The sequence below is a fragment of the Dipodomys spectabilis genome, unplaced genomic scaffold, assembly GCF_019054845.1.
Source record: "Dipodomys spectabilis isolate Male_0828 unplaced genomic scaffold, ASM1905484v1 ptg000085l, whole genome shotgun sequence".
Taxonomy (NCBI): domain Eukaryota; kingdom Metazoa; phylum Chordata; class Mammalia; order Rodentia; family Heteromyidae; genus Dipodomys; species Dipodomys spectabilis.
The window spans coordinates 8555108-8568789 of NW_024870762.1; the positions used below are offsets into that span (position 1 = coordinate 8555108).

At 40.0% G+C, this 13682-nt stretch overlaps 2 protein-coding genes and 1 non-coding gene across 3 annotated transcripts; 2 read left to right on the plus strand and 1 right to left on the minus strand.

The window, feature by feature from the left end:
• The first annotated feature begins 2182 nt into the window (after positions 1–2182).
• LOC122111265 (putative vomeronasal receptor-like protein 4) lies at positions 2183–3100 on the plus strand. Its single transcript, XM_042683984.1, has one exon. It carries the CDS (start codon positions 2207–2209, stop codon positions 3098–3100), a length of 894 nt encoding a protein of 297 aa, XP_042539918.1. The 5' UTR covers positions 2183–2206.
• Positions 3101–10548: 7448 nt separating this feature from the next.
• Positions 10549–11451, plus strand: LOC122111266 (putative vomeronasal receptor-like protein 4). The gene has a single exon (XM_042683985.1). It carries the CDS (start codon positions 10549–10551, stop codon positions 11449–11451), a length of 903 nt encoding a protein of 300 aa, XP_042539919.1.
• An 805-nt stretch (positions 11452–12256) lies between these two features.
• On the minus strand, positions 12257–12350 carry Trnai-uau. The gene is made up of 2 exons: positions 12313–12350; positions 12257–12292 (listed from the first exon to the last, which is right to left on the minus strand). It is a non-coding gene; the product is annotated as a tRNA-Ile (tRNA).
• Between the last annotated feature and the right edge of the window lie 1332 nt (positions 12351–13682).

Sequence of the window (13682 nt, forward strand, 5' to 3'; positions counted from 1 at the left end):
GAAAGACTAAAGGTTTCCCTCATTTATGGGAACTTAAATGTGCAGTGACTCTAGAAGTAAACATACCCAGTAGAATCAAAGTGGTTATAAATGAATTAATGAAAGTATAATAAACTTTATAGAGAGCATAACAAGTATAATTCTTTAGAAAGACTAAATCAATGGCTAATAAAATAAGTACCAGGAAATGGGTACTTGCAGGGGGTGCACAAGGATAGAGGGGTAGAAGTATGAACAAGAGAAATGAGTAGAAATGCAGGCAAGAATGCGTTGTATTTGCCACAGAAGTGAGAAAAAATAAAGGAAGGGGTGGGTTGAAAGGTTGACACAGACCAACATACGTTCTATCCATTGACTGCTTTTTGTAATGGCAAAAATATTCAATACATAACTTAAAAATGAAGAAAAGCAAGGGAAGGGGTGAGATGGGAGGGGCGGGTGAGAATGTTCAAAGGGGTGACATTAATCAAGAGGCACTATATTCATTAGTTGCTCTGTTGAGTAGCAACTCTTTGTACAACTTCTTAAAGAAAATAAAAATATATGAAAATTTAAAAAGAAAGAAGAAGTGACAAAGTAAACCGTTACAAATTTAACTGAAAGCATTTTTTCCTCCAGCAGTTATAACATGCCCATCATGACCCCCTGAGTGATCTACAAATCAGTGATGCTACAACCGTCTCTGCTACTTGAAGATATTACTGCAGATTTCTGATTGGCAACTTTGTCTCATGACAAGTAACAATTAATTCTGTTCTCCGAATCCACCTTGATATATTTCATCACATTCAGAAGTGATCCAGGCTTCCTTTCAAAGACTCCTGAGTATCACTCAATGGAACTCAGATCTCTTCTTAAAGACTCTCCTAGGTAACATTACAGGATGCCCTAGGACACCATCCCTGACTGCAGCCAGTTAGTTATACAAGTTTCTCAAAGATTTGTTTCTGAATATCTTTGGCTGCTTTTTTTGGTCACTGGGATTTACAGCAAGAACTTAAACAATTTCAACTTCAGGCTACAGACTGAAAAAAATCACTGAATATTTGTTTTAAAAAATCACTGAATATTTGTAAGCATGGAAATTACAAATTTGTTTGAAGTTTAGATAAACTACATCTCCATACACATTAAGGTACAAGCATCAAAGATATAAAACTTAGATCCAAGACAAAAAAACTTGCTGGAAATTAGCATGCTCATCAAAATGTAAGATAAAGTAGAATATTGAAACCATAAAAGAATGTTGAACAAAACATAAGACACTATGACCGGCACTAGTGACTCACTCTTGTAATCCTAGCTGCTCAGGAGGTTAAGATCTGAGGGGCATAGTTCAAAGCCAGCCCTAGCAGCGTAGAAAAATCTGAGTCTCTTCCACCTTTAAAAAGCCAGAAGTGGAGTGGGCGCCGGTGTCTCATGCCTGTAATCCTAGCTACTCAGGAGTCTGAGATCTGAGGATCACAGGTCAAAACCAGCCCGGGGGAAAAAAGTCTACGAGACTCTAATCTCCAGTAAACCACCAGAAAACCAGAAGCAGAAGTGGCATTGTGGCTCAAATGGTAGAGTGCTCACCTTAGCTGAAGAGCTGAGGGACAGCACCCAAGCCCAGAGTTCAAGCCCCACGACTGACACAGACAGACAGACAGACACACACACACACACACACACACACACACACAAAGAAGATACTCTGGAAGCTGAAAAGTAGATAAAATTTGAGATATTAAAGTTGAAGCAACCTGATTTTACAAGTATACATGTATAGTCCATGAGAGTTACCTATGAACCTCAAGCTTTTCGAATTGGATGATGAGAATATGATACACTGTGACAAAAATAACAAAATATAACAGAAAAATTCAGATTGGGAGCAATTGTGGTTCCAATTCAATTATGAATGGATACGTTTGAAAAGGCTAGATAAAAATTTAGATAGTTTAATACTAGTAGTAAACATGATTTTTTGAAACCACATGTAGACTGTGAAAAAGGTCAGGAGAGAGACAGAGAGAGGAGAGAGAGAAAACAGAGAAAGAGAGAGTTTTCTTTGGATAAACTGCACCATTACATCCATCATGTATGTCACCTCTGTACTAGAAAACTTCTATGACAAGAAATATTTTTAGATACACAGAATCATTACTGATACTTTCTTCAAAAATGTGTTCACCAGGTCTACGTTTTTCTGCCTAAGAAGAAACAAATGGGGTTGAAATTGGTCGGAGGACTGCTTTTCCTCTTTCTAACAGTATTTGGCCTTGTAGGAAACATCTCTGTTTTTGTCATTTATATGTGTAGTTTTGGAGGAGGCACTGACAAGAAATCTATACAATTTATTCTCATGCATGTGATTTTTACAAATATTGTAATACTTCTTTCCAAAGGATTGCCAAGGACAATAGCAGCTTTTGGCCTGAAGAACTTCCTTAGTGATATAATCTGTAAAATAATTGTTTATATGTCAAGGGTGGCCCGGGGCTTTTCAATATGCACCAGCAGTCTGCTCACCATAGTCCAGGTCATCATCATCAGTCCCAGAGCTTCTGGATTGTACAGGTTCAAACCCAGGTCTGTTTGGCACATCTTTCCTTTGTTGGTCTTCTTTTGGGTAGTCAACTCCTTGATAAGCATAAACTTACTCTATATCCATTATGTCCCTATGAACACATCACAACTTAGCCAAAGTGACCACTATTGCTTTTTTATACAAGGAAAAATGAAGAAAGGAAACAATATTCCTTTCACTTTCATGGTTCTGAGAGATGTTTTGTTTCAGGGTATCATGGTTGCAACCAGTGGCTATATGGTATTTTTTCTCCATAAACATCACCAACGTGTTCTCTACCTTCAGAACGCCAAGCTTCTCTACACAACTCCTGAAATAAAAGCTGCAAAAAGTGTTCTTCTTCTGATGCTTTGTTTTCTTTTCTTCTATTGGACAGATTGCTTTATTTCTTTATATTTAATTTTCTCGTTAGAGAATTATTCCATAACTGTATATATTCAGGAATTTTTGACCATTGGTTATGCAATTTTCAGCCCCTATGTGCTGATTCACAGAGATGGACATCTGTCTGGATGTTGGTATACTCACTAGAACAGAAGGACATTGGGAGTATTTCTATTTCATTCCTGTTTTGAGTAAATGTGAAAAAAAGTCAGTTCTGTTATGCTATGTATAAGACAAAAATCACAATGAAGTAATCAAATATGTTATAGTTTATTTGTAAGTAACAATTCTCTTGAAAAAAATTATTCCCAACTAGTATACAGCAGAAATGACAGTTTCCACTGCCACCCTCCAGAAGTGGGTTTTTTTTTTGGGGGGGGCGGGGGGGAGTCAGTCATGGGGCTTGAATTCTAGGCTTGGGCGCTATCCCTGTGCTCAAGCTAGCGCTTTACCACTTGATCCACAATGCCACTTTTGGTTTTCTGGTGGTTAATTGGAGATGAGATTCTCACAGACTTTCCTGCCTGGGCTGGCTTTGAACAGTGATGCTCATATCTCAGCCTCCTGAGTAACTAGGATTACAGGCATGAGCCACTGGTGCCCAGCCAGAAATGTTTTTAATTCCATGAATGTGAGCATGCTCTTTCACTACCACTGTTCCAAAATTAGAGAACACAACAATAATTTGGTCCATTTTATATAATTTGGGGGGACCAGAAAAAAATATTCCTGTGAACTAGAGGAGGGCTTGCAGGATATTAGTGGGAAGAAACCGTGGATAATAAAGACAATGAAATTCCAGAAAGCAATATTAAATTTCAATGGTTAAGATTCTTTTTTTGGGGGTCCTGTCGTGAGGCCTGAACTCTGGGCCTGGGCGCTGTCCCTCAGCATTTCAGATCAAGGCTAGTGCTCTACCACTTGAGCCACAGCACCACTTCCGGCATTTTGCTTTTTGCTTATGTGGTGCTGAGGAATCGAACCCAGGGCCTCATGCATGCAAGGCAAGCACTCTGCCACTGAGCCACATTCCCAGCCCAAGATTCTTTCTAATCGAATTAAAAATAGCTCTATACACAGAGCTGGTTCTTGAAGTATTGTTTTCTTTAAAAATGTATGTACTGGTAACATGCACTTATCTTCAAGGCTGATATAAGTGTAAAACTCTTTGCAGTTGTATTTGTCTTTTAGTCTATTTTTTGAGGCTTGAATTCAGGGCATTTGGAGCAGTCCCTGAACTCAAGGCTAGCACTTGACCACTTCAGCCACAGCTATACTTGTGGCTTTTTTCTTTGGTGTGTGTGTGCAGGGGGGGGCGGGGGGGGGCGGCGGGGCGGGGTAGTTGCAGATAAGAGGTTCACAGATTTCCTGTCCAGGCTGGCTTTCAACCACAATCCTTAGGTCTCAGCATCCTAAAACGCTAGGATTACAGATGTGAGACATTTAGCACAAGGCAGTAAAATTGCTTTTTTAAACACTTCAAAATTAAAACATGTCTTTTATATTGCAAGAAAATTACAAATATATCTGTCCTTTTTGCCTAGGATTTCTGTTTTGAAGACCTGATACTATAATGCAAGACTAATTCAAACTGGAGTGTGTGTGTGTGTGTCTGTGTGTGTCTGTGTGTGTGTGTGTGTGTGTGTGTGTGTGTGTGTGTGTGTGTGTGTGTTACTGGGGATCAAGGTCAGGGCCTCTTATTTGTTAGGCACGTGCTCCACCAATGAGCCATAGTTCTACCCTCAACATACTATATAAATAAGAAATCTCTGGAGCAATATAAGATGACAACCTATAGACTTTGAGAGAATCTCGGTAAGTGAGTGCATAGTAGAGAAACTGAGTATTTTCCAAGTTGTCAAAAATGTGAGTATTTTTTGAAAATGAACAAATAAATTATGTTTAAAAACAAATTGCAATTTGTTTCTGGCTATCATTACTTACTGCCCAGGCACTTCCCACAAAGCTCAGTCTCTTATTATCAAAGAGCTACAAAATAACCTTGTTCTACATTAATTTAAATGGGGAATTTTGTTCTTTAGCTCTTATACAGAGATATGTGGGCTGAATCATGGCTGTAGCAATCAGATAGGTCATGAAGTAATTCTGAAAAAGAATGACAGTCTACTCATCATAAAGCACAAAAATCTTGGAATTAATACAGACAATTACACCTCATTTTTAAAAGAATGTTTCCATCTTTTCATTTTAGCAGTACTGGGGATTAAACTCAAGTGCCAAGCAGGCACTTTACCATTTGAACTATGTCTCTAGTCCCTTTGTACATTGGTTATTTTTAAGAGAGGATCTTGCTTTATGCCCAGGTAGGCCTAGCTAGTGACTCTGGGGGTAATTCTGGATAGTTATCCTTCCTTGTGGTGCCTAGGATAGCAGATGTGTACCAATGTGTAGACTTTCTGGAGCTGGGATAACCGGCATCCACCACTATATCACTACACACAGCTAGTAATATGAAATCCCACAAACTTCCATGAACCCATCTGTGCCTCACAAGTAACTAAGATTTCAGGTTTAAGCTACTCCCCGGGTACATATCTCACTGTGCCCTTCAATATTTAGGCTTACATTACTCTACTTAATAATGAGGGGGAAGGGAGAAGAGAAGAAAGAGGAGGAGAGACAGAGGGATGGGAGAGAATGAGAACTAAAGAGGATAGCAAGAAGAGAGATTAGTAGAAGGGTAGGAGGTAAGGTAATACTCTTTGGGGCTTCTCTCTGAAAAGTGAAAACTAAGTTAAGAAAATTAAAGTGAATCTAAAATCTTGAGCATAAACAAAAATAACTACATGATGATAATTGTTGAAAATCTAAGTGAGTGAAGGCTAGAGAAGAAAACCAGGACACATAAAAAATTAGATACACCAATGTGGCTAGTAGCTCTGATAAGTATCTTTCACCTGTCGATGTTCATAAATTTATAATGAAGACTATAAATATAAAAACATGAACTCTGCATTGATTTTACTCATGAAATCATACGAGACATTTTAAATTTACTGACATGAAACTTCAGATCAAAAAGTTAAGATTTAAGGGCCCAAATTCAAATTCCATCAATAACATGTAAGTGGTGCCAGAGGAACTCTTATTCACTTTCTCTTCAATATAAGTAACCACACGAATAAATATGTTTGCAAGCAGATCTACAAGGTTATTTTAAGTGGTAGATATTCTGTGGATATGGATGAGGTAGTAGCATATTTCCTGATGCTGAACTATTTCCCAAAAGGAAGCAGTGGAAAAAGTAGGCTCATGGGTGCATTTAGATAATGGATAGGATGTTGCAGTAAATATGTGGATGCTTTCATGTTATTCTCCCTCTAATTCTGAGTGCTTTTATATTGCAATAGTGAAATATTTAAAGTACCTTGCTTTTATATTTTTGTATAATTAACAAATATTCTATATAGTTCATGTAAACAATGTGATAATATATTCATTACAACCATTGATAATGAGCATATCTATTACTTCATATAGGTACCTTTCTAAGTTTTGTTTTCTTCATTTCCTTCCTTTCTCATTGACACTAATTATAAGTGGAACTTTTGGAGATTTTTGTTTTCTTTTGTTGGGATTTTTATTATTATTAATGTTTTCATTGTGAAAATACGGTACAAGGGATTACAATTACATGAGCAAGGTAATGAGTACATTTCTTATCAAGCATTGTTGCCTCCTCCTTTGTTTCCCCTTCCCATCCCTGCACTCCCATCCCCCTCACCCTTTTCATATCCATCTTTTTTTTGGGGGGGGGAATAGGTCGGTCATGGGGCCTGAGCTCTGGGCGTGGGCGTTGTCCTTCAGCTCTTCAACTCAAGGCTTGCACTCTACCACGTGAGCCACAGCGCCACTTCTGGTCTTTTCTGCTTATGTGGTATTAAGGAATCAAATCCAGGGACTCATGCAGGCAAGGCAAGCACTCTACCACTGAGCCACCCTCCCAGCCCCTCCCCAGCACCTTTTTCAACATAACATCTTATACATCTCATTTTTGCGATGGGTCCACATGTATCCTTATTTAAACAATTGGTTTTTTTCCCTTCCCCTCCCTAAATTATACCAACATCAGATACAGTGAAAACAGGGGTTATACCGTGCGGGAGAGACATACAAAGCAACAAAGAAATTATCTTATAAATATGTTAGAAACAATAACAAGAAAGAAAAACCATTTGAGTCCTTATCTTGAGGTTCATTTCGCCTAATATCAGCTTATCTGACCTTTTCTGCTTGTCTCAGACATATACTAGTTATTGCAAATAACGGACACCATGGGACCTATGCTTCTTTGGGCCTGACTTACTTCAGTTAATATAATTTTTTCCAAGTCTTGGGATTTTTTTTTTTGTTCCACTACTGGAGCTTGAATGTAGGGCCTGGGCCCTGTCTCTTAGCTTTTTTTCTCAGGACTGCTGCTCTGTTACTTAAGCCACAATTCTGCTTCTGGTTTTTGGTGGTTAATTAGAGATAAGAGTCTCACTGCTTTCTTGTCCAGCCTAGCTGAACTTTGATCAGATCTCAGCCTCCTGAGTAGTGAGGATTACAGACGTGAGCTATGATGCCTGGCTTTATTACTGGTCATTTTTTAAAAAACTCCATTCTATGGGGCTGGGAAGGTGGCTCAGTGGTAGAGCTCTTGCCTTGCATGCCTGAGACCCTGGATTCGATTCCTCAGCACCACATAAGCAAAAAGAAAAAAGCCAGAAGTGGCGCTGTGGCTCAAGTGGTAGAGCGCTAGCCTTGAGCTGAAGAGCTGAGGGACAGCACCCAGGCCAATAGTTCAGGCCCCACGGCTGGACCCAAAAAAAAAAAAATCTCCGTTCTAACAAAATGGTCAAGACAAAGGACAAAGGGTGAACCAATGCAACAGCAATACTCATAAGACACTATGTTGAAATAAACTTTACAACTTGGATTGGGGGGAGGGAAGTTGCAATAGGGGAGGGAAAGTGGAGAAAACGAGGGAGGGAGTAACAATGTTCTACAAGAAATGTATTCATTACCTTACTTATGTATCTGTAACCCCTCTGACATCACCCTTATAATAAAAGTAAATTAAAATTTTTAAATATACACTAAAGTTTGCCAGGAAAATAAATAAATAAATAAAATCTCAATTCTAATGAGTGAAAGAATATTTTGAAAATATTCAGCAAGCAACTAGTATGACCCCTTGGATGTTTGTTCCTTAGATGTTAGCTCTTGGTCTTGGTGGTGGTAAAAGAGATATGACAAGAATATAACAGTGCCAGGTGCCCATGGTTCACACCTGTAATCCTAGTTACTCAGGAGGCTGAGATCTGTGAATTGTGGTTCAAAGCTAGCCTGGGCAGAAAAGTCCATGAGTCTCTCATTTCCAATAAACTATTCAGAAAAGGCCAGAAGTGGCTCTTGGCTCAAGTTGTACAATGTTAGCCTTGAGCAGAAGCAGCTCAGGAACAGCACCCAAGCCCTGAATTCAGTCCCCGGACCTACAAAAAAGCAAAAAACAAAAACAAAAAAAACAAATATAACAAAGTCCAAAAACCTGAACCTTTTGGGAAACCATTCATTAGAATGCCTCAGTATTACACATTCACAGTGTAATTAGATTCAGCAAGTTTCTGGGCCCTGCGAATTATAGAGCAGCAGGGGAAAAGCAGAGTTGTGCCTCAGGGATACAGATGTATAGAAGGAGCCTTCCCCTTTGGTGAAGTCGAAACTCATGGAAGTGACATCTTGACAATAGCAAAGGTTGACTAAAGCATGGATACTTAGAAAAAGATAAAAAGGACCTGGCTGATGCTACTTGATCAGAACATCTACCCTGAGCCAGCCACAGAGACTATGCAGGTGAGTGATCCTTACACTGCAGACTAGAGCTGCATTTGACTTTGGAAGGAAAGCTGCTAAAGCAGTGGGACTCAGGGGCTGCCTGGTTAGAGTGGAATGTCTGAGCTCCTTTGTCACTTAGGGAAGCAGAAGGTGTCAGAACCCAGGGAAAAGACCACCTATTACTTCCCCACTACCACCCACATGCCTCTGTTTCAGTGGTCCATGAGGGACTGTGCAGCAATGTGTATGAGGCATGGTATCCAAAATGGCTCTTTCATCCCAGGACAGGAGGCCCCAATAGAATGTCATTCTAGATGTGGGGAAGCACTTACTCTCTGTGTTCTCCCTGAAGCCTTCGTATGCTTTTCCCTCTCAACAGTGAGGGAGTTTTGATTGAAGTTTGCATTTATTTCTTATGTCTTTAAGTATTTTCAGAATGGGACATTCTTGTCCTTTTTATGTTGATTTTATTTATTCCATTTTTTTAATTCCTAGAACTAAAATATAACAAAAGCTGTACCTACAGATAATTTTAGAGGAAAAAAAACAGACATCAGGACACTTCCTGTGTTGTTGTAGGGGGTTTTTGGAGGGTGGTGTATTTAATATTACCAGGCACTTACCTAAGCACTACGTATCTCAGCTCATTGAATTCTCCAGTTATACTTGGATACTGCAAAGCATCATTCCATTTATACATGAGAACACTGAGTCTTAGACCAAGTAATATATTCAGAGTCATGATTATAGGAATCGGGAAAGGCAAGACTTGAACTTCAGAGTGGCTGTCTGCAAAAGCTTGATCTTGTGACTCTTGAAGTTTATACTTCTCAAGTTTAAGGACAACATTGAAAAAAAATCTAGAATTCATATCCACATGCACACCTGCTGTAGAAAGCTCTGATATGGCTAGATTCACAGAGACGGCATTATTATATTTTATTGGGTAAAGGGAGGAGATGAAAGAGGTTCCCAGGAGAAACTGAGAGTAAGAATAAGAGATGAGGGAAGGAAAACAACAGAGCATCAATCTGATTGCACTCATGTGGAAGAATTTTACTGCTTTCCCACTCTATCTATTTAACCTCAAGGCTAGTTAGGACCAAGAGCTATACCCCATTTAATCAAAAACAGGTGAGGTGAGAAGCTATCATTCTTTAATATTCTCAATAGTCACTTGAGGAATGAATATATATTGGGTGACAAAAGGAATCTGGAAAGGTTACCAATAAACCCCACTAAAGTGAGAATTATTATTAGATGTGATGGTGGAAAGGGGAGAAGGCACCTAAACAAATACTTGGGATGGTGGCTTTGAAATTGACAAAATGATGTTGTCTTCTGTTCAGCTTTTGTCTGAGAATTAAATGGTCATGAATTTTAGAGATGAGATATTCAAAAAAGATCTCTTAGCTAATGGGCTATGCCTACAAGAGACAAAGGCAGGAGAATGGCAAGTTACAAGCCAGACTCAAGTCCAGCCTAGACTACATAGAAAAACTCTATTTCAAAACAGAGTAAATAAATCTCTTAGAAAGGTGGTTGGATGTGTTAGTATTTGTGTCCAACTGTGCTTATTATATCCATGCCAGAGGAAGCAACAGAGGAAGAAAAAGGGCAAAGAGTAAGGTACCTGCTAAGCCAAAAACTATATATGTTTAAATATTTCAGAAACTATTTTTTCATTATTCATTTGAATAAAGGCACTTACTTGGGTTTTTCCATTTTTTCCCTAGTTTGGGGAATGAAGTCAGAAGATGAATTGGAATAACTTCATTCAAAGAATAATCTTCTTTTTGCTTAATGTCCCTGGCATTATGGGGAACATTCTTATATTTGTAAGATATGTATATGTTTTTGTCACAGGTCCTGACAAAAAATCCATAGACCTTATCCTCATCCATTTGATGTTTTCAAATGCAATCATTATCTGTAGCTCAGGTCTCAGAGACATAGCCACTGTTTTTTATTTCAGAAATTTTGTGGATAATATTGGTTGTAAACTTTTGATTTATCTGGGAAGAGTGGCTCGGGGGCTCTCCATCTGCACCACCTGTCTCCTCAGTGTGGTCCAGGCCATCACCATCAGTCCCAGGACCACCCTGTGGAGAAAACTCAAACCACAGACTGCATGGCAAGTTCTTCCCTATCTCCTCCTCTTTTGGATCTCTAATTCTCTGATAAGCTCAAACCTGCTACACTACATCACAGCAGTCAATAACATGAATGGATCTGGGTTTGGAATGTACATTGGATATTGTTATATGCTACCATCTAGACAAGAGATTAGATGGCTTTTCCTCTCCCTCATGGCTCTCCGGGATGTGATCTTTCAGAGTCTCATGGGCTGGAGCAGTGGGTACATGGCTTTCCATCTGTATAAACATCACAAGAGAGTCCTTTATCTTCATAGCTCCAGGTTTACAAACAATTCCAGCCCAGAAATCAGAGCCACTCTAAGTACTCTTGTTCTCATGACCTGTTTCCTTGTCTTTTATTGGGCAGATTTCATGTTCTCCTTATATACAGGTTCTACCTTGAGAAGTGATTTCCTAACACAAAACATTAAAACATTTCTAGAACTTGGATATGCTGTTCTCAGCCCCTTGGTCCTGATCAATCGGGATGTCCATATTACTAAATCCCGGAGGGCTCACTGAGAAGTACTATACACCGTTTTGTAGGGCACAGACACCAATGGAGCATCATGCCCTTTTTACAATGTCCTTTGCTTTCTCCTGCCACAAAAGGGCTTTGCATTTCTTTCTGAGCTAATTCCACCAGCAATCAGCACAGAACAGCCATCCAGGTGAGTTGAAAAAAGCCAGGAAATGTGCATCAGCTGGTGTATATAGAACTCACTGAGAAATCACATTATACCCATTCCTTCGTAAACTATGTGCATACATATACATATACTCATATATGTATATGCATATACTATATATGTATATATACAGTATAGCTATATGGAATTGCTTTATGCTAATGTTCTAATGTAGCTGAACGTTAATCAAGGCTTATAATAATAGGTTTACTTTCTTAAAAATGGAGAGAGTCTGGGACTAGGTCACCTAAAATTTTTTTCCAACTTCCAGGAAATTGGACAGGATTCTTGCCACCCTCATTTCGTCATAACTATCTTGTGGCTTTTAGCTTTCAGGCTTCACTGGGAAAAATACTGGAGGCAAAGGTGTTTCCGGATATGAGTTTTATTTTCCCCCAAAGCCAGAGCAAAAGAGAGAAATAGGGATACTCCCTGAGGTAGGCTTGCAGGGCGGAATGGAGGTAACAATGGAAGCTTACCCTGCAGCACAACGGATCCATCTAGGGAATCGTGTGGCTTTGGGTTTCAAAAGCACTAATGAAACTAATAATAAATGCTTTTGGATAGTTTTAAACCTGTTAAGGACCTTGTCAGACAGTTTCTCCCTTCAAATGAGGCTAGATCGGAATTGAAAATGATGCTCCAGGTGAGGCTCGAACTCACAACCTCGGCATGGCCCGCTCACATACTGTTATATAAGTACCGCGCGCTAACCGATTGCGCCACTGGAGCACCCTGGCTGCACTTCCGGTCATTCTGTACACAGGCACTGTCGGCGTCTTGGCTTACGTCACAATGGTCCTGCATTCCCCCCGCCCGGCACCGGGGGAACCGGGACCACGTCTTCCCGGGACGCCCGAGGTGCGCGGCCTGCGTTCAGCTGCGGAGTCACCCGGCGCTCTGGCCCTGCCGGCGTGGAGCGGGCTCCGGCTGCAAGGCCGCCGGGAAAAGAAAAAAGTGCGGTTGCTAAGGAACCCACCGCCACCGCCGAGGTCCCCCGAAGACACTGAGTAACCACCCTTCGGTGGCGCGAGAGTCCGGCTGAGGCGCGGGTCCCCGCAGCCTGGATGGCTGGTCGGTGCCGAGAGCTGGTGGATGTGGCTCTGGAAGAAACGCGAAGCCCGTGTGTGGCGGGCGACTTCAGAGGACACTGTTGTCGAAAGGACATGGGCTGCGCTGTCTTCTGGGCCCTACAAAATGGAGTGTAGGCTGGGGGTGCACGAGCTCCATTTGATTCTAGATTTAAAAAAAGAAAAGAAAAGAAAAAATCTGGGTTAAAACCCCTGTGTGGCAGTGTTTTGAGGTGTGAGACGGAGGCGGGGCAAGGGGGAAGGGCACCCCAGTATGGATATATAAATATATGGTATATGGTATATATTTAAACATAGATGAGAGATCTACACAGTGAAATTACGTTTGATAAATATATACCAGGCGAAATGGCCCCTAAGGCAAGCCAGTTGATGTAACCATCTCCCCACCTAGCTATAATCTTGTGAGTGTAGTAGGAACACTTAAAATCTCTCTTAGCTAACTTTCAGTATTAAGTATAGTCATCAGTGCTGAGCGGTCGTTAGCTTAGTCATTCTGTGAAACCAATTTACATTCTACGAAACCAATTTATTATTTTTATTATCTTTAAGTAGTACAGAGGGGCTTCTATCCAACATGTCAGTTTGTGAGTACAATGCATCTATCATCCGTTGACCAACACCTCATTTACCCACCTCCTTACACCTGGTACACACAGATCTACTCTCTGCATTTATGCATTCAGCTTTTTAAGGATCAACAGAATGACCTTATGAAGTTGCTTTTTCTTTCCCACCTGGTCTGTTCCACTTAGCAGAATAGCACTACCTTTGGCAAAACCTCCATTTCTAAGAATAAATAATGTTTTATTATATATTTGCTTTATTCATCAGTTAATAAGGCTTGCTCTGTGTCTTGGCTATTATGAATAATGTTTCAATGAGTATAGAAGTGTAGGTATCACATTCTGATTTTATTTCCTTTGAAAATATAAAATCCTTTATTTCCTCTTATCCTTCATGAAGCAGCATC